General features: G+C 39.7%; 1 protein-coding gene across 2 annotated transcripts in view; it reads left to right on the top strand.

Moving 5' to 3' along the window:
• PLCL2 (phospholipase C like 2) overlaps positions 1 to 21,352 on the top strand; it is a 191,645-nt gene that overhangs the window by 154,304 nt on the left and 15,989 nt on the right. For both annotated transcript variants that reach the window (XM_045006205.1, XM_045006206.1), the window contains exon 6: positions 16,402 to 16,511. In XM_045006205.1, coding sequence (XP_044862140.1) covers positions 16,402 to 16,511 — 110 coding nt within the window. The remainder of the gene's footprint in view (positions 1 to 16,401; positions 16,512 to 21,352) is intronic.

Here is a 21,352-nt window from a genome sequence, read left to right as displayed (position 1 = left end):
GTCGTGTACCTTAGTTCGACAACCCCCCTCCCCCATAGTGTAGACCAGACCTAAGTGTGACAATTCATGTAAATATGGCAAATGGCTGGTCTGAAAAGTTGATAGTGTAAATAAGCCCTGTGTAAATAAACCCTGAGATTGTTTGATATGAAGAACTGCTGGAGAGAACGTAGGCCTGGTGTATGTGGTGAGTTAAAGCAAATCAAGTGAATTGCTGCAAAATTGTGGCAAGCTAGAGTGGGAAGCTGCTGATGCCTTTCCCCACTGCCTCCCTTCTGCCGGAGCATTTCACGTGTAACTACATACCGCAGTGTGGACACAGCCTGCTTTTCGCTGTGGGTTGTAGCTACACATACACTCTGCGCCGCTGCCAGTGGAGAGGAGTGTTGATGTAATCAGAGAAAATAAAAAATGGGTGATCCTGAAGAAAACCTTTTCAAAGTCAGTACTTTAAAGGTTTGTTAAAAAGAGAGGAAAAGAGACACATTAATGGAAAAGGTGAACCTTAAGGAGAATAATGCCCTGCATCAGCACTACCCTTTGGAGAGGTACAGTGCATAGCATAGGTATAAATAGCAGTGTAGACTGTAAGGCAATGCTTAGAGGTGAGTAGAGCAAGGATGTGCCTGAACCCTGGGGGTATGTACCATACACAGCTCTCTACTTACCCAAGCAATGCCTTTTTAGCAGTGTAGTGTCCCACTGCTTCCTCATTGCTGAAGTCTTTCCTCAGCACAGTGAAAGGCTCCAGCAGTGGGACAAGTCTCCAGCAGCTCCCAGCTCGGCAGTGAGGAAAGGCTTGACAGCTGGGAGCTGGCAGAGTTTTTCCCCACCACAGTGAGAGACTCTCTGGCAGGGAAGCAATGGGGACAGTCTCTGGCAGCTGTCAAGTCTTTCCTCGCTGCCTCCCCGCTGCCAAGCCATTCACTGACATGTTGCTGCACACTGCAGTGTGGATACAGCCTGCTTTTCACTGTGATGTGTAGCTACACATACCCACATACACTGCCGCCACTGGTGTGCATCATAGACATAGTCAGAAAGATGTGGACAAATTGGAGAGAGTCCAAAGAGAAACAAAAATGATAAAATATTTAGAAAACCACACCTATGAGGAAAGATTTAAAATAAACTGCACGTTTAGTCTTGAGAAAAGAAGTCTGAGGAGGAACCTGATAACAATTGCAGTTATGTTAAAGGCTGTTATAAAGAGGATGGTGATCAGTTGTTCTCAGTGTTCACTGATGGTAGGACAAGAAGTAATGGGCTTAATCTGAAGCAAGGGAGATTTAGATTAGATATTAAGAAAAACTTTCTAACTATACGGCTAGTGAAGGTCTGGAATAGGCATCCAAGGGAGACTGTGGAATCCCCATCTTTGGAGTTTTTAAGAACATGTTGGACAAATATCTGTCAAGGATGGTCTTGGTTTACCGCGCAAGGGGCTGGACTTGATGACCTCTCAAAGTCTCTTCCAGCCCTACATTTCTATGATTCTATAAATATTGAAGTGAGACTTTGGTGTTATTTAAATAAGTATAGATTATTTAATCTGCAGGAGAGAAAAATGAGGGGGGATTTGATAGCTGCTTTCAACTACCTGAAAGAGGGTTCAGAGAGGATGGTTCTAGACCAGGGGTAGGCAACCTATGGCACGGGTGCCGAAGGCAGCACGCGAGCTGATTTTCAGTGGCACTCACATTGCCCAGGTCCTGACCACCAGTCCGGGGGGCTCTGCATTTTAATTTAATTTTAAATGAAGCTTCTTAAACATTTAAAAAACCTTATTTACTTTACATACAACAATAGCGTAGTTATATATTATAGACTTCTAGAAAGAGTCCTTCTAAAAACGTCAAAATGTATTACTGGCACGCGGAACCTTAAATTAGAGTGAATAAATGAAAACCCAGCACACCACTTCCGAAAGGTTGCCGACCCCTATTCTAGACTGTTCTCAGTGGTAGCAGATGATAGAACAAGGAGTAATGGTCTCAAGTTGAAGTGAGGGAGGTTTAAGTTGGATATTAGGAAAAACTTTTTCACTAGGAGGGTGGTGAAGCACTAGAATGGGTTACCTAGGGAGGTGGTGGAATCTCCTTCCTTAGAGGTTTTTAAGGTCAGGCTTGACAAAGCCGTGGGATGATTTAGTTGGGGACTGGTCCTGCTTTGAGCAGGGGGTTTCGACTAGATGACCTCCTGAGGTCCCTTCCAACCCTGATATTCCAAGTTCCCTCAGCTTCTCCTCATAAATCATGTACTCCAGCCTCCTAATCATTTTTGTTGCCCTCCGCTGGACTCTTTCCAATTTTTCCACATCCTTCTTGTAGTGTGAGGCCCAAAACTGGACACAGTACTCCAGATGGGGCCTCACCAAAAGTATCCTACAGTACAACACAATAGGCTTAATTCCTGATTGTGAAATAGGAAATAGGATCTGCTGTCTTGGACAGCTTCACCCCTGCAGAGTCCCACTGTCGTACATCTTAAGATAGATGAGCTGATCCTAACCTTTACATAGTGGAGATGTCCAAAGACTTCATCTACAACTCTGTTAATTTCCTGGTTCCAGCAGATGCTTGTTGCATTAGGGTTTTGTCAGTTTTCTGGATTCTGGAACTGTCAGCTTTTTGGATTTTTGTTGAGAATGAATTTCTTCATGGGATAGCATATTAACTCTGAGTAAAAGCTTATATGCTTTTATAATTAGTGTCTTTGTAAGTAAAAGGAAATTGCACTATTACCATGTGTTGGAGAAGAACAAGAAGAGAGTTGCTAAAATAAGAATAAATCCTCATCCTCACAAGCTGTGAACATACAGTAAATTTATATTGTCATTAACAAGCTCAGTAGGAAAATCTTTTAACTGGACTTGTTCTCTTAATTAAACCAATTCCAGGTTTAAGTGAATAATAAGATTATTGTGTACCTGTTAAAATTCAAAACTAATTCTGAAGTAAGTCAATAATTTTGCTCATTTTGGTTAACAATGCATTGAATAAGCTAGAGTTTTGCTCTTGTTCTGATTTATCCCATAGTGGTGCTTTTGCACCTGTTTTAAACTTTATGAAAGCAAAAATTGAAAGGTATAAACTTTTTGGTAAGCTGGATGTTTTCCTTATTATTTTTAAGTTTCAACAAAATCCAAATGGCTCTGTTGGTTTTCTAAAAATCAACACATTGCTTTCAGCTGAACACAGTTGTGTTTCTCTGAATAAAATATCTGCATCCTTACAGGAATTTTATATGTGCTAAATAATGAAGACGTATAGTAGAGTAGAACCTCAGAGTTACAAACACCAGAGTTACGAACTAACCAGTCAACCACACTCCTCCTTTGGAATCGGAAGTACACAGTCAGGCAGCAGCAGAAACACCCCCCCCCCCCAAAGGCAAATACAGTACAGCACTGTGTTAAATGTAAAATACAAAAAAAAAAAAAAAAGGGAAAGCCGCATTTTTCTTCTGCATAGTAAAGTTTCAAGACTGTATTAAGTCAATGTTCAGTTGTAAACTTTTGAAAGAACCACCATAATGTTTTGGTTCAGCGTTACGAACATTTCAAAGTTTCAAACAACCTCCATCCCTGAGGTTATACTCTAAGGCAATATTGCTTTGGTTCCCATTCCATATCCATTACCGTTTATCATTCTTTGAAAGTTTAAAATTCTTGACACAGATCTTCAGCTACTTTAAATCAGCACAGGTCCATTGACTTTGGTGGGGCTATACTGACCTACAGCCACTGAGGATCTCACCCCTAATCAGTTTTTTCATTTCCAACACTATAATAATATGCTGCATTTATGTAGATCACTTATACATAAAAACTTTGAGATAATCTTTGTGGAAGAGAAAGGGTAACTAGAAAACTCTTTTTATTGAGATTTAAAATTAAATTAAATGATACAGGTTTTTACTAATTGAGAGAATACTTCTGATTTTGAGGTGTTTGTTTACTCCAGCTTTCCAAGTTTAGAAGATTCGAATTGATGTGTGTGTGTGTGTGTGTGCGCACACACTCGCGCATATCTACAGTGAAGACAGAATGAGAAAACACCTGATGCTCAAAGGTGAAATTGATGATTGTCCATCAGGCATGTTACAGAGGAATAGTGTAAATCTAGTTTCCACAGCAGTCCCACCAGGCATAGCTCTCAAATCTGTAATTTAAATAAGTAGATGCAGTTATAAAAGCCAGAAAGGGCCATGTAGCTGCTTTAGTTTTCTGCTACCCTCTTGCTCAGTCCATGGATCTTCCCAGGCACGCTAGTATCAAAATGTGCCTCCTTGCTTATTTTAGCATAGATTGGTGGTGTGTGCCAACACCAGATTTACTGGGGGATTGCTCACAGTGAGATAGGGTAAGCAAGGTTTTTATATACCACACACTACCTTTAAGGTGGAGTATGAAGTAAGGTGAATCATGGATGGTCTTATCCCCAGCCACAAAAGGGTTTACATTTATTTTCTGTTATTCAGATGTTAAGTTTCAACTTGCAGAGGTGAGAAAAGCTTTAAAAATTGGTTAATTCATCTTATTCATCTCCCTGATAGTGCAGGATTGATCCTTACAGTTTGTAGTTTCATAGGGTGAGATTCTGTGCTGCACGAGTAAGAGTTGTAGCACAGAGGTAAGATGGGCTAAAGTGACTTTAAGCCACTTTTGCACCCTCCCAATCCATGTTGTGACTGGATAAGGGAGCAAGTGTGATTTAGACAGGCCACCCGAGGTTTGTCCAAATTACAGCAGCCTCCTGTACCCTCCTAGTACCCGCAGTCTCCACAGTACCATGTGCTGTGGCTCTGCCCCAACATGCTTCTCCCAACTTCCGATATCCCTATTTCAGGGTCTTCCAAAGACAGGCTGAAACAGCAGAATTTTCTCCCAGCCAGAACTCAGGCTTTTAGAGATTATTTACACAGCTCCAGCTCTGTTCATCTGGCATACAGACGCTGAAGCTCACCCATAGATTTTAATACCAAAATGGACCCATTTTGATTATTTAGTTTGATCTCCTACTTAATATAGACCATAGAACCTCTCCAGTAATTCCTGCATCAAGTCCATAACTTCAGGTTGAGCTATAGCAAATATTTTAGAAAGATATTTAATCTTGATTTAAAAACTTAAAGTGATACAGAATCCCCATGTTTCTAGGTAAATTGTTCCAATGGTTAATTACCCTCATTTTGAAAAATGTGTTGCTTATTTCTAGTGGTAATTTGTCTAGCTCAACTTCCTGCTGTTGGAACTTGTTATGGCCTTGTCTGCTAGATTAAAGAACCCTCTGTTATCAGAAATCTTCCTTCCTTGTAGGTACTTCCAGATAGTGATCATATCACCACCTAACCTGCTCTTGGATAAATGTAACAGTTTGAGCTTCATAAGTTTCTCACCATGAGGGAGGTTTTCCTGTGTTTGGATCATTCTTGTAGCTCTTTTCTGAACCCTTGCCAATTTCTCAAAACCCTTTTTGAGGTATGGACATCAGAGCTGGGCATAGTATTCCAATGATGGTGTCATTAATGCTGTATGCCAGATTAATTCCACTTCCTTGCACCCACTCTATATTCCTTTGTTTGTACATCCAAGCATTGCATTAGCCTTAACATCACACTGGAAGCTCATGTTCAAATGGTTATTTGGCTGACCTCTAAGTCCTTTATAGAGTCAGTTTTCCAGGACACAGCCCCCAATTGGGTATGACTTGTGTTCTTAGTTCCTAGATGTATGGTCATATATTTGGCTGTATTAAAATACATGTTGTTCAAATGATCCCAGCTTAGGATCACTCTGTATAACAGATGTGTCCATATCATTATTTACCACTTGACCAATTTTTGTGTCACCAGCATACTTTACCAACAATGGTTTTATATTTTCTTCTGGATGATTGATAAAGATATTGAATAGCACTGGGCCAAAAACAAATACCTATGGTACCACAGTAGAGAAACCCCTAATGAATGATGATTCCCCATCTAATATTACTTTTTGAGATCTATCCATTTTAGTCTATTTAATTTGTGTTACATTGGTTTTATATAGAGTGCTTATTTTTTAATGCAAATGTTTTATGGTGCTAAATCCAGTGCTTTACAGAAATCTAACGATGTTATGGCAACAGTTACCTTTATCAACCAAACTGGTACTCTCATAAAAAAAATTATATCAAGTTTGTTTGACAAGACCTATTTTCCATAAAACTATATTGATTGGCATTAATTATGCTGCTGTCTGTTACTTCATTATTGATTTCTCCCTGTATCAGCATTTTCATTATTTTGCCCTGGATCAATGTCACCTATCCAGTCTTCAGTTACCCAGGGTGTCCCATTTAACTTTTAAATATATTGGCACACCATTAGCTCTCTTCCAGTCCTCTGGAACCTCTTTAGAGTCTAAAGATTTGTTAAATAGCAACATCAATGGTTTCGAGCAGTGGTTCCCACACTTGTTCCTCTGCTTGTGCAGGGAAAGCCTCTGGCGGGCCAGGCTGGTTTGTTTACCTGCCGCGTCCACAGGTTCGGCCGATTGCGGCTCCCAGTGGCTGCGGTTCGCTGCTCCAGGCCAATGGGAGCTGCTGGAAGTGGCGCCCCTTGGCCTGGAGCAGCAAACCGCGACCACTGGGAGCCGCAATTGGCCGAACCTGTGGACGCGGCAGGTAAACAAACCGGCCTGGCCCGCCAGAGGCTTTCCCTGCAAAAGCGGCGGAACAAGTTTGGGAACCACTGGTTTAGAGAGCTCCTTTGCAATTCTTTAAAAAAATTCTTGGCTGCAAGTTATCTGATTCTGCAGATTAAAAATATGTAATTTTAGTTACTGTTTAACATCCTCCTTAGCTACTGTTGGAATAGGAATATTTCATTGCCACTGTAAGATGTGACTACATCATCCAACCTCTTTCCAAATGCAAAGAAGAGAGATCTATTGAGCCACTTCTGCCTTCTCTGTATCATTAGTGAATAATATTTGTTATTAATAAAGTGTGGACATTGTAATAAAGTCTGGTGGTGTTTGATTTCTAGGCATCCATCTGTCTGCTGTGAGAAACAGGAAGCCCTGAGGCAATGAATTTTTTCCACCTTTATGACTTTAATCTTTATGCTGTAGAGTGTAGTTTTATCTGAAATAGTTTGTGGGCCAGTTAACATTCATTTGCTTTTAAAATTTCATCCTATTATTTATGTAATTTGGACAATTTTTAAAAGTAATAATGATCAAACTAATTTTTTAATTTGATAGCTTCCTATTTAATTCACATACCTGTGGAAAAAGCTTTTAAACTATGACAAATGAGTTTACAGTGATGGGAATGATGTAATCTGAAAAGCCTCTATCGACTCCTATAAATAGGTGGTGATTTTTCCAGTAGAATCCCTCCCAAGATATTTGCCACCTGAATAAAAATTTCACTTAGCCTTCTCTATCACTGGTGCTAGGCATTTTGCTGGACTTTGTCACTTAAAGAAAATCCAGTTTCAAGTTCTTTTGTGACCATACAAAATCTGTTTTGAGGAAGAGTTTGCTGTGTTCATTCTAGAGACTTGAAGAGAGAGAAAAGATCATGAATCACTCACTGGAGCAGAAACTCTATCACTATATTAATCAATACTATTGATTCTGAAGTGGAAAAGAAAGCCATCATTCCAAACATAATTTGTTTGTTTATTTTATTCACTGTCAACTTTGAGTTTTGCTTTCCCTGGAAGTAAGGTTGAGAACTGTTAAGTTTTATTTCATACAATTATTATTTTAATTCACTGCAAACAATGCTATACTGTTGCATTAAGCTTTAAAGCTGAAACTTTCAAATCCACTGAAAGGATTTTGATGCTCAGTTCTCATTATTTTTAGTGGAAATTGGGCATCCAAATCCCTTAGACAGTTTTGAAAAAATCTCAGTCTAAATGTTTTGCAGTGTTAAATTTGTAATGTCTAAAATCAAATACTAGCCAACGTCTCTGAGTGATTGCACATGTGAAGCCCGTTCTTTGTGTGTGTGTGTCCTGCACATATTCACTGGAAATTTTTCCCTTAGTGATACCCATTGGGGCAGCACAAGCACCCTCGGTTGATGCTCATCACTGGTGTAAATTATTATACTTGGTACAAATATCCCAAAATGGAACTGGTTATTCTGAGGATGGAACATTGGCACTTCACAGCTGACATACCTAATACACTGGACAGCACTAGAAATGTATTTTGTCTGCTGCTCTAGGTACATTAAGCAACAGCAAAATGATAAATAATGTATGGTGTCTCATTTGCAAATTAATAACGATACAGGCTTCTACATCTGCCTGATAAGTTGTTTCTGTCTGATAAGAATTGTTAGCAGTTACTGTAATTATTACAGTTTAGGCTTCAGAAAGTGAACCTAAATTAGCAGCAAAGAATCCTGTGGCACCTTATAGACTAACAGAAGTTTTGCAGCATGAGCTTTCGTGGGTGAATACCCACTTCTTCCGAAGAAGTGGGTATTCACCCACGAAAGCTCATGCTGCAAAACTTCTGTTAGTCTATAAGGTGCCACAGGATTCTTTGCTGCTTCTACAGAACCAGACTAACACGGCTATCCCTCTGAACCTAAATTGTAAGCCATGAATTATTCTGACAACTGATGGCTCAAAATTCCTATCAGCCAGTTACATCATTCAATTTGCCTTGTATGTTTTATCATTTAAAAATACTGTTTTTGTTTGAGTATGTCATAGCAATGACATTCCAGTATGTGGATTGTCATATCAGTTCATGCTTAGTTTAGTTGGCAGCATCAACTTTCTGTCTCGTCCATCACAATACACTAGGTGTGAATTAATGTAAAACAGTTCATGCCCTGTCATGTTGTGTAGCTTACAACAGATACATCTGCTACAACACATGGGTGGAGGAATTAGATGGCAATGCGAGAGAGAGAGAGATGGTGGGTAGTGGGGGGACTTGAAAATGCAGAGTATCCAATGTGCATGGGGAAAGCACAGAGTGATTTGCCGTGAAAGGAAAGAACTTGATAATCTAGAAATAATTAAGCGTTGATTATTAGAGAGCTTTAGATGTAAGGTGAAAATTTGTTGCAATTTAGAGCAGACATGTATGCTGTGAGAATCACCGAGTAAGAACTGGCAGTGTTTTGTTCAAACTTTCAGCTCTTATGTTGATCCATGCTACTCTGTTATCCTTTCCTTTAACAACTATAGAGTATTAACATGACCTGAATTGTGAAGGTAGGGTAACTTGTAAAATGACACTGTTTCTCTTCCTAACCAAGTCCTTCATGTTAAGGGCCAGATTTTCAAACACTGACTTCCATTTTTGCACCCACTAAAATGTGCTCTGCCCTCCACATTTCCCACTCAGAAGTATTTTTTGTTCACTATCTCAAGGAACAAAATATTTAGGAAGGTTTAAGCCTCGTGCATAAATTAGTAAACAGTGCATGTGAGTTTGCTTAAAGTCCTTTGTTTTTAATTTGTTTATCTGGTGCATGAATTGCCTTATTTGTGTATTATATCTTGTAAGTAAATGCTATATTTATTCAAATATAAGTGATTGATGCAGTCTTAAGGCAGAATCTCTATCCGTCAGCTGCAGGGCAGTATCTAAAGTAACCCTATCTGCTTCAAAAGTTGAGAGGACAAGTGTGTATTTTTTTTAAATTAGTCTTTGAGTCCCCAAAAGGCCATAATGTAAGTCAGGAGGAGTAGATGACTATGTGCAGGTGATATTGGGATGTACGTTGAGGTGCTACTGTACAATGGAACCAAGTCTGGATGGAAGTTAAGAGATGGTATTTATAATAGGGGGTGAGCTCCTAGGGCTTGATTCACCTATGCTGGTGACAAACCCTTGTGTCCCTTGGGACGATTGTTCACAAAAGTGAGTTAATCCTGGAGGAAGACAATTGTATTCACTGCTGTCTTTCCTGAAAGGACCTTCCAGGGGAAGGCAGATTTGATGTATTCTGTGATGGGGCAGAGGCTGCCTGCGAGGCTGAATCACTTTTTGGGCTGTGTTGGCCAGCCCTTAATCCCTTAATGATTGGGTGGGGGCTTGGTTATCAGATACTTAAACTACTGCAGCTCTCACAGACTGACTTTCTGCTACTGAAGACCCATAGCCATAGTTCTTCAGGAAAAAATCCAGAAGAGTATCAGAAGTCATATTTTTAAACCTTCAGATTACTTATTCTTGGGGCCCTACCAAATTCATGGCCATGAAAAATGCATCATGGACCATGAAACCTGGTCTCTCACCATGAAATCTGATCTTTTGTGTGCTTTTACCCTATACTATGCAGATTTCACAGGGGAGACCAGCCTTCTCAAATTGGGGGTCCTGACTCAAAAGAGAGTTGTGGGGGAGGGAGTCACAAGGTTATTTTAGGGGGACCACAGTATTGCCACCCTTACTTCTGCACTGCCTTCAGGGCTGGGTGGCCGGAGAGCAGCAGCTGGTGGTGGGGCACCCAGCTTTGAAGGCGACGCCCCGCCAGCAGCAATGCAGAAGTAAGAGCAGCAATACCATACTATGCCTTCTTGCTTCTGCGCTGCTGCCTTCAGAGCTGGGCAGCTGGAGAGTGGCAGCTGCTGACTGAGGGCCCAGCTCTGCAGACAAGTAAGGGTGGCAATTCTATACCATGCCATTCTTTCTTCTGCACAGCTGCTGGCAGCAGCTCTGCCTGCAGAGCTGGGCTCCCGGCCAGCAGCCACCGCTGTGCAGCTGCCCAGCTCTGAAGGCAGTTCCACTGCCTGCAGCTGCGCAGAAGTAAGGGTAGCAGTACTGCAACCCTCCCTACAATAACCTTGCGACCCCCCTACAACTCCTCTTTGGGTCAGGACCCCTATAATTACAACACCATGACATTTTAGATTTAAATAGCTGAAATAATGAAATTTACAATTTTTAAAATCCTACGACTGTGAAATTGACCAAAATGGACTGTGAATTTGGTAAGTAGGGCCCTACCTATTATGTTTAGCAGGATATCATCTTTGTAATAATTGTTTTTGATAAAGTTAACTGAGAGAAGTTTGTGCACAAATTAGTCTGTTTATTCTTGGTGCAGTTACAATGGTTAATATAATAAGGAACCACTAAAGAGCTTTCAGTTAGCACAGAATGTGGTAAGTTCCCTAATAATGTGGTGGGTCCATGTGAGCATATTATGTCTCTGATCCAGGAACTGCACTGGCTTCTCATCTCCTTCTGAAATAATTTAAAGTGTTGGTTTTAATCTATGAGGTTTGCTATGGTTTGGGATCTAGCTATTTTATGGATTGTATGTCGTTTTATGTGCTATCGTAATGACTGGGATCGCTGGAGTGCTAGTTCCCTCTGGTGGTCTGCTGGAGCCAGAATTTGCACCTTCAGACGCATCATTTCAGTCAAGTATTTGATTGGCACATTACTCAGTCCAGCATCTGATTGGCTCTGCAGCAGTGCTAGGTTGCTGTTTTTAATAATAATGATAGCTATCTTTCATTCTGGGAAGTGTTATACTATATTGTGAGCCATTTTAACTAATGGATTGTGGTGTTTAATTTACCAGTTAAGCCCAGATACTATGACAAGAGGTTTATAAAAAGTCATTCAGAGATAAATTGTGACAAATCCATCTGCAGATATTTGGGGGAATGCAAGGAGCCTCTCACCCAACCTTGAATGACCCACGCAAAGGCCTGTCATAGTTTTACTGCTTATTTATGTGTGTCTCCAGTGGTGCCCGTTGACTCAAGAGAGGCAGTGATGCAGTGCCTACCAGCATGCACAGTGAGCCAGCTGCACTGAACAAAGCAGACTGCATCATTCCAAATGCACTTGGCTGCTCAGGGAGAGATTGTACTACCCTGAAACATTGTCTCTCCACATGTGACAGTTTTGCTCCATATTATCCCCTATTCTTACTCAGGCCAGTGTCTAAATGTTTCAGTTTGACCCTAATTACATTGATCGTGCTGAATTAGAGTTGTAGCGTGGAATGAGCTATAGCCTAAATCAAGAAAAAAATCTTCTTTTTAGACGTAGTATAGCTTGAATTAAGTGTTGCATTTTCTCATATCTAAAAGTTTGGTCCTAGCAAAGAAAACCAGATATTCTTACTATCTGAGAGTAACAGTGTGTTTTATATATTTTGCTGGGGGTTTTCCTTGCACAAACATAGTGAATCATTAACAGCTGAAAGTTGCTTTAGCATTCTTGGGTATCATATGTAATTCTCATAATCTCTCAGAAACATTAGCTTGTTGTCGATTTTTGACAGCTGTCAGCAAAGCTAGAAAAGACGGGTAACTTGTGCTTTGTGGATTAGACAGATGGTATATACAGGAATACAGCTCTGAATAATCTAATTCAGGTTTAGTGTAGTCTAGTGTCTTATCAATCAGACAGTCCAAAATATTAATGAGCTAAGAATAATAAAAGTAATTAAACCTGCTTGAGTACTAGATTCATTTAATATATTATTGAGCTAAATTTGAACTTGCACTTGTAAAAAAAAAAATTATATCCTGCAAAAACAATGTTTTCTATGTCTCCAGTTAATATAGTCTGTATTTAATTTTATAGATAGGTTTTCACTACAAGTATATTTTAGTTTAAGGGGTTTTTACATGATTTTGTGGAAATATGCATTTCCCATTTCATTTATTTCTGAATGAGAAGCCATGTCTTTCCTCCTTCCAGGGGCGGCTCTAGCCATTTCACCACCCCAAGCACAGCGGCATGCCGCGAGGGGCGCTCTGCTGGTTGCCGGTCCCGCGGCTCTGGTGGACCTCCCGCAGATGTGCCTGCGGATGCTCCACCGAAGCCGCGGGACCAGCGGACCCTCTGCAGGGACTCCTGCGGGAGGTCCACCGGAGCCGCCTGCCGCCCTCCCGGCTACCGGCAGAGCGCCCCCCCGCGGCATGCCGCTCCAAGCACGCGCTTGGCGTGCTGGGGCCTGGAGCCGCCCCTGCCTCCTTCGTTCCCTTCTCTGTCTTCCCCACATCAATTTAAAGTCATTTGTCTGTTACTGTTTTGTTGTTTTTTTTTAATCAGTTGTTAGCTAGTAGTAATGCAAGAAATGGCCAGAAAGAATCACAAGCAAAACAAGCAGCCATTTGGTGCCCTGTTTACTTGGGGCTTCTGCAACTCACATAGAGCTCAATCCTGCCAAGTGCTGAACACTCTGGTCTTGAGCCAGCAACTCAGCTTTAAACATGTGAATAGGCACACTGACCTCAACGGGACTATGGCTTAAATGCTTTGCTGAATCTGGGCCATAATGCTTAGTACCTTGCAAAATCATGCCTATACTGAGTTTAGTTCTCCCTCCAGCTGTGGGACTGGAGAGAGAGGCAACACCACAGCATCTTTCACACCCCTCACTATACAGCAACAGAACTGGAAATGGAGGCAATTCATGGACTCATCTTTCTCCCTTCAAACAGCTTGAGGCCCTACAAATTGTAAAGTGTGTTCCAATCAATAACAATGTCAATGCACAGTACTTTCAATACTAATATAACATAGTAGTACTGTTGATAATCCAGTGTGAGTTACAGAAGATTTTATGTAAATGACCTTAAAATATTCTGACACAAGTTAATCCTGTGGAAAAACTAGCATCCATTAAGTACATTCAGTCAGAAATATCTGTTTGTTGCAACGTTACTAACATTTTGAAATGCATGTTTTTCCCAAGAGCAAAACATTTTTGCAAAAGCTTCAAGGACTGATTCAGACCTGAATCAAAATGAAGCTGTAAAAGACAGAACCATGGTTTGAAGATATAAAAATAATGTTAATGTTAGTGCATGTTAATTCTGTAATAGGATGTAAGCAATACAGAGGACTGATTCACACAAAGTGTAAGATTAGTTACACCATACTCCTTTCCTAGTGTATTAGCACTTCTCAAAGACTATATATGTTAAAAGAAAGAGTTGCCAGTAATTAATAGAAAATTAAATTATTTAATTTTACTAGATTATTTTAAAACTTGTTATCCTATTTTAATTAAGATTGGTGGTTTAGGATTGGATGTTTTTGTTTTGCCTCTTAAAAATATTTTGGGGTGTATGTAGGCTGGTGCTCATGAAGGTGAGACACATCACATGGTCTTAATCCAGGTTTACTTGGCAGCTAGTATGGCTTTTCCTGAACTGGTAGAAAGCAAACTTTGTTCATAGTCAAGTGTATTGTAAAAGTTCAAGGCCATAGTTTCTGTTCTGCTGAAGCCACTCTGCAGAGCTTACATGGCACAAAATGGCAATTAAAATAGCTAAAAATAGTTAGTGGAGAATTCCCCTTGGGGAATTTTCCACCAGCTCTACCATCTCCTATGTCAGCTGCACCACTCCCATCCCAAGAGTAGGGGAATGAGGGTACTTGTCAAAGTTTTCTGGGTGTGAGCGTGCATGCATGATAGGGAGAGAGAGATGAATCAGAGCCTCACTATGCCTGACTCTCCACTGGCATAGAATCCATTGTGGGGGTGGGCAACTGAGGATTAGAGACCTGCAACCAGTTCCTTGCAGCAGCCACTGGTCAAAACATCCAAGCTCAGTCATAGTGCAGAATCAGCCCTAAAGCTACCTTCCCAATCCCCAAACATCAATCCAATCTTGAGTAAACTTGCGTATGCTCTGAACCCCATCATTCTGAATGTATTGCATCCACACTTGCATTCCTTCCTCCTTGCTTGTCTTTGAATTTATTACTGGTGGGAAGATGGTTATGAAATGAAGAGGCAGGGCCTGTGTACCTATCGCCTGTAGAATTGGTCTGCGTTCCTTCTAAGATGCTGAATGCAGCACTGTGTATCCAAAACTGTGGATCTGGGGAAACAACATATTTAGAGGACTCCAATGACACATAAGAAAAGTTGTATTTTCATCGCTGTAGTAGGGGTTGGACATTGTAGCTGTGGGTCTACAAGTCTATCCATAGGCATATTGTTAAACTGATTGTAGATTATTTGGACAGGAAATAAATACTATGGATGAATGAATTTTAATTTTTCACCTGGTTGATAATCTGTGCTGGGCAAATACGTAATGAATGGTTTGATTCAGGCTGCACTCCAGAGACTGAGTCAGAGTTATGAGGAAGTTAATGTTTTTAAATAAAAATGATACATTAGTTTAATTCAGATAAGGAATTCACTATTTTAGTTTTCCTTGCAGTCAGTTTAAAAATATAATAATTGCAAAAATGACCACTTGGTCATTCAAATCAATTCATGAAGCTTTTATAAAAAAATTTTTTTAAATGATGGCTTTGGGATTGAACCTTTTTAATGTACCTGGGTTTGACATATGACTGCATGTGACTGTTATGAACAGGTAGAACACTTAGTTTGCCCAGAACAGAAAAAGAAATCTAAACACAAAAAACATAAATCTGTAGAAACACAAGAGGTGGGGGAATTAAGGAAAAATGTGTGTGTCTTGTTCATATCTGAATGTTATTGCATGACATTACTACAGTATTGTACATTACGGACCACATCTTCTGAGTCAGGGAATTTGGGGGTGTGGAACAGAATCCCCAACCTGAGGCTACAGAGTGGCAATGAGACAATTACTTGACATCAATCTAGTGCAAGTATGTGTACACAAGCAGAGGAATCAAACCACTAGCTCATAGTGTAGACCTAGCCATAGATGGAGTGCCACAGAGCATCGTTCCCTGTATGCTGCTCTTCTCTTTGTGCACTGCCTGGGCACATGAGGGAGCCAATTCTGTCCTTGTATGAGGAAGATATCAACGTTTTTATTCTAAATTTACCATATATGACATGAAACAACAGCAATATGGGACTAAGTTTCTTAAAGAGTAAACTTGCGTCCATTGGTATAAACAATGCTATGGTTCTGTCAAATTGTCCATTATCTAGATTTAATGCATGAAAGACCAAGATGCAAAATACATTTGTCAGAGGATGACATTTCATGAAGTTAACTGTTTCCATATTACAGCAACTCACAAAAAGTGCTTTATATATAGTACAATGAATTTGATTGCAAGTACTGTGGCTTTTTGTACAGTAAAGATGGTAATGCTTTTATATAACCCAATAATAACTTACAACATGCTACCTTTTTCTTAGAGAATAAATAAATTTGTACATTGACATGTTGGTTAAGTTTGTATGACTGAAAACATGAACATTTGACGGTATAGAATAAAAATGTGCAGATTTTTCACCTGTCCTTCAGTTTGTTTTATCATTATGATTTTATTTTCAGTCTCTCATCTTTGCCTTATTCCAATTCAGATTTATCTAAGCTTTTGACAGCAGTTCCAGGAAGCTATTTATATGAAGTGTTTCTAGAAAAATCTAATTCTACCATTATGAAGATTCAAAGTAAATACCAAGATACTAAATTCATCTTTTTCACTCTCCACAGCAATGGAGTTCCATGAAAACCTGCACAATATAGGAGCAAAGGAAGGTTTAAAAGAAAGGAAACTACAGAAAGCAGTAGAGAGTTTTACCTGGAATATTACAATTTTAAAGGTAATGGCTCTTCATTGGTGCTGGCAATTATGTTATTTATTCCATTCACACTTGGTCTTATAATTATATTGTCTTGTGTATCAAATTAGTGGTCACTGTGTGACCTGATTTCATTTCTTTTACTATCTTTATAAATTATCTTGGGTATCCTGAAAGAGTAACAGGCTGTCAACATGAATTTAGACAATTACACTGAATTTTACCATTGTAATTTCTTTGGGGTTTTTTGTTTGGTTTAGTTTTCGATATGTTCTTTGTAAAACCTTTTAATGTTAACAGGGTCCCCTGTGGTCCTGAATACGCGTATAGGACAGTGATTATTGATTTCTGTGGAATAAATAGGGCTCTGAAAAGGCTATGCAGTTGTTCAAAATCTATTCAATGATTTGAAAAGGAGAAGCAGTATTGAGATAAATGCAGATCGAGATAGGAAATTACTAAAAATCAACACTTGTATTTATCTATGATGAATAGTGTTTAATGATGTATACATAAATGTATTGATACTTCTGATTTGAGTAACTGAGTATGTTTGACTTAGAAATTCCCTCTGCTTTTTCTTAAGCACATGTTGCTTACATTTTGAGTGAACATGAAGTGAGGTAGTGTAAACAGTTTTCAAGTGGACACCCTCAGACAGTTAAAATGCAGAATGGTTTTCATATTTGTCATCTACAGTCTTTCTGCACAGTAGTGTAAAATAGTTTGATAGTTATCACAGCTGCCTCCCTTAACTTCTCTAATTCAGTCCTTCCAGCCTCATTTTAAACAGTTTTCTATTTAAATTTAATAAAGATTCCCTGTCCCCTGTCCAGCCGAGTACCTCATCCCTACAATAAAATGTAAAATCTATTTTAATTACAAAAATTGTTTCATTTCTTTCTCCCTCTAATGCATGCTTTTTAAACCCTATCTCTTTTAATTGTTGAAAATAAATTTTCCTTCTACCCCCTTCTCAGCTTAGTTCTTCTCCCCACACTTGTGTTGTTATGCCCATTATAGAAAAACATTACATACAAAACCATCACCCCCATGTTGTTCTCCCACACTTGCTATCCATTTCAGCTGACAGATGCTGAGTTGTGCTTTTCAAGAGTATTTAAGATGGCAAAAGTCCTCTTTGAGCCCAACTCTAGGGAGAAACAAAAATAGGTTAGAGCATTCACAGGTAACAAATTCTGTCGGTAAGGTTCCAAGTTCTGTTTAAAGTTAAAGGGGCCAGATTGTCCCTCAGCTTCTGCTAGATCTGGTGGATTCCCCTGTGTCTTGGGACTGTGTGGATGCATTGGGGGATTGTGGTCCAACATTGTGGGGGGCATGAGGGGAAGGAGTTATTATTTGCTGCACTTTTGTGTCCTGAGCATCAGAGATCATCTTGGTTATTCCTAATTTAACACCGCCTGAAGCAACAATAACTTAGACCTCATGTCTGCATCCTAGTCAGAGTGTAGGGAGTATTCTGTAATTGCAGTGTCTGGTCAGTGGCATCCCAATGTCTGCAGGAGCCATGATGCTAGGGTTGGGGGTGGGGGGGCAAAATAGCAGTATGGTAGACCACTCACAGTACTGAAGGCCTGTCACCCTCACATGCCATGCTCTTGGGACCAACAAGGTTGGGAGGTGGCAGGCTCTTCCTTCTGAGGGGACAGAGCTCTTTAATGTTCACCTTGTTTTGTTTCCTCCCTCACTGAACTCCCATCTGCAGAAGGGTACCACTTGTGCCATAGAAAATGCTATAGCAGAACAGACCAATGAGCCATCCAGTCAATATCTTGCCTCTGTGTGTGGCAAATGATGATGGAGATATGCCACACTGAAGATGTAAAACATTATTGAAAAGTGCTTTACAAATATTAGACAACCGCAGCAGCCCTTTAATTATTATTCTTCTCCCCATTTTGCAAATGGGGAAGACAAAAGACAGATAGGTCTCTCTCTTCTTGAACTCTGGTAATCCAGGTCTCAGTCATAGACTTGAACCAGTCTCAGATACTTCAGAGTAAGGCGTAAAAAAAATCTGATGCCCCGAAATGTGGTACTGTCAGTGATACAGTGCCATGCCATTTGAGAGGGTGCTCTATCACAGAGGCTTAAAAATTAAAGCCAACTTCATGTGGCTTGGAAAAACTATGATCAATAGGGCAACTGACTGAAGTACATAACGTCTTAAATAGAGACTGTTTCAACCCAGGTGGTTGTTCTTGAACAAAGAGGATTAGATGAGAGCACACATGCAAAGTAAAATTAAATATATTCAGAACAGATTATGCAGCATTTTCTTTTATTCAGCAGCACATTTTTATTCAGAAAAAGAAATAAAAGTATATGTTAAATCCAATCCAATAATAGGCCACAACATAAGAAAGCTAAAGTGTTACCTTGGACTATTGTCTATATGTATAGGGGAGCTCCGATTTACTCCTCATTTTTAGTGAGTACACCTTTTCAAACAATAGCAAAGTACTATCAGTTCCTAGTAGTTAGAGACAGAAAATATATTAATGTGTCATTGAGTTAATTCTCCTGTAAAGCCAAGATATTGCCCCTCATTCCAGACTTCTCTTACCCAAAAGACCCGTTGGTGTCTCTACACATAAATAGGAGGCCTCTACAGAGAAGAGAACAAAAAATAAAAGAGGAAGAATAGCTCTCAAATCACAGAAAAACATCAGTTGGTTACAGAAATACATGAAAATACTTTATCTTATAGCAGAGGAGTCAAGCATATCATTAAATATTACAATGTGATCAGAAGAGAAATATCAAAATAGAAAAATACTAGAGGAAAAAGGTACAGCTAAGTAGGGCTCAGTATGCTGGGGACCCAGACATGGCCAACATGTGGCTGACTACAGTTGTTTATAGTGTTTTCATAATATTAAAGAAGGTTCTAGGATTTTTCAAATTTAAATAGTTCATCTGTTTAGGAACAAACTAATTTAGTGACCTCAGTGTTTTCCATACATAGATTCGTCCTTTTCACTTGCCTCCATCAAAAGGATGAGGGATCTCTAAGCTAATAGTAGTATAGACAACAATTATTCTAGGTCTTGGTTATTTTAGTTGTAAGTTGTACACCTCACAACAGTGTGAACCAGGGCCGCCAAGACTGTCAAAAGTGACTAGTGATTCCTTTTTTGGGTGCCTAGGTGGAAACACTTTAGAGGTAGGGGTTTAATTTTCAGAGGAGAGGTGCTCAGAACATAGTTAAATTTAAATTGTTTCAAAATGAGCACCCAGAATCTCTAGACACTTCTGAAAAATTAGACCTATATTGTTAGGCACATTTAAAGCTAGAATTTGGTCAGCGCATGCCAAATTTTGAATATCTGAACAAAGACCATATAAAGTGTGTTTGTTCTGCCTGAAAAAGTTGTGGGGCTGAGACACAGAACTTTCAGGCACAAGCAGACTGGTTGTCTGAGCAGCCAGACACCAGAGTCATGTTTCCAAGGTTCCAACAATCATGATCTGTTGATTCAACTTCACACAGGGATTCAGCCCACCCAGTTTCCTTTGCATTAAGTGTGTTGGGTGTAATCCTGAACCAATTAAAGTCAATGGCAAAGTTTCCATTGACTTACTGGGCACAGCATTTAACCACTTGAGTGTCACATCGGATGCAGGATTTGGATTTATATGCATGCATTTCCTTGAAAAACTTTTAGAACACTAGCCCGTTTTGTACACAGTTTATCCAGTATAAATCTGGTGTATTGGGATATATAGGAATTATTCTTGCTAGTGTAAAATATATCCTGATAGCTAGTTTGTATTGCATTTCTATTAATGACACAGGGAAGCATTTTTGGCTTCTAGCACAACTGATTCCCAGGCCTCCAGCAGGTACATATTCATTCAGCTCCTTTTTCCATTGATCCATGAATTACAGTTTTGTGGTGAGAGCAGAGCTGCTTGGAATTTGATATATATCCACTCTATAATACTTAATTGAAGAACAGTGAAATAATTAGTATTTAAATCTCTAGGTAGTCTTGTGAAATGTGGTAATATATTTTTATTTGAAAAGTTTTGGTGTTTAAATTAAAAAGTAAAAAAAAAAAGGAAGTTAGAGATTTTAAACTTCTGAGTGCATTCACTGTCTACTAGCTTCAACCTCCTCCCACCCCTCTCCAAAGAAAAACTTTTAAGAACCATCACAGTTCAAATATTAGCATTTTCTTTAAACCTCTAGACATGTCAAGTACGAATGTCAATTCTTTTGCCCAAACTGGAAAACAGGATAGAATGTGGATAATTATTTCTTCCTCTAAATATATTTTGTTATACGAGCATAATGAACTTGTGTTGTGAAGGGTACAAGGGCCTCAAAATAATTTAAGAAATAACGCATGTGGGTATCTTTGTGAAAAAACCACTGAACATTATTAAAGGTGAAGAGACCCGGATGCTCACTGACTGGAGGTGCAGCAAGACCCTATATGTATGTCCTGTGTTTTCATATGGTGGTATTGAAAAGACAATTCTTCTTCGAGTGATTGCTCCTATGCATTCCAGTTAGGTGTGCGCGCTGCGCGTGCACGGCATCTCGGAACTTTTTTACCCTAGCAACTCCGGCGGGCCGGCTGGGCGCCCCCTGGAGTGGCGCCGCTATGGCGCTGAATATATACCCCAGCCGTCCCGTCCGCTCCTCAGTTCCTTCTTACCGCCCGTGACGGCCAGTTGGAACTGTGGAGTGCTCTCTGTCCTCCACAACCCTAGCTCTCGCTACTTGTTTGTACATAGTTAGTTTAGTGATTAGTTTTTACAGTTCTGTTAGTTAGATAGTTAGTGTTTAGATAAGGTTAAGGGGGGGTTTCCCCCTTTGCCTCCCCCGGTGC

Source organism: Mauremys mutica, chromosome 2, assembly GCF_020497125.1.
Source record: "Mauremys mutica isolate MM-2020 ecotype Southern chromosome 2, ASM2049712v1, whole genome shotgun sequence".
Taxonomy (NCBI): domain Eukaryota; kingdom Metazoa; phylum Chordata; order Testudines; family Geoemydidae; genus Mauremys; species Mauremys mutica.
The sequence above is the reverse complement of the archived record's forward strand: the minus strand, read 5'-3'. Positions and strand labels throughout refer to the sequence as shown.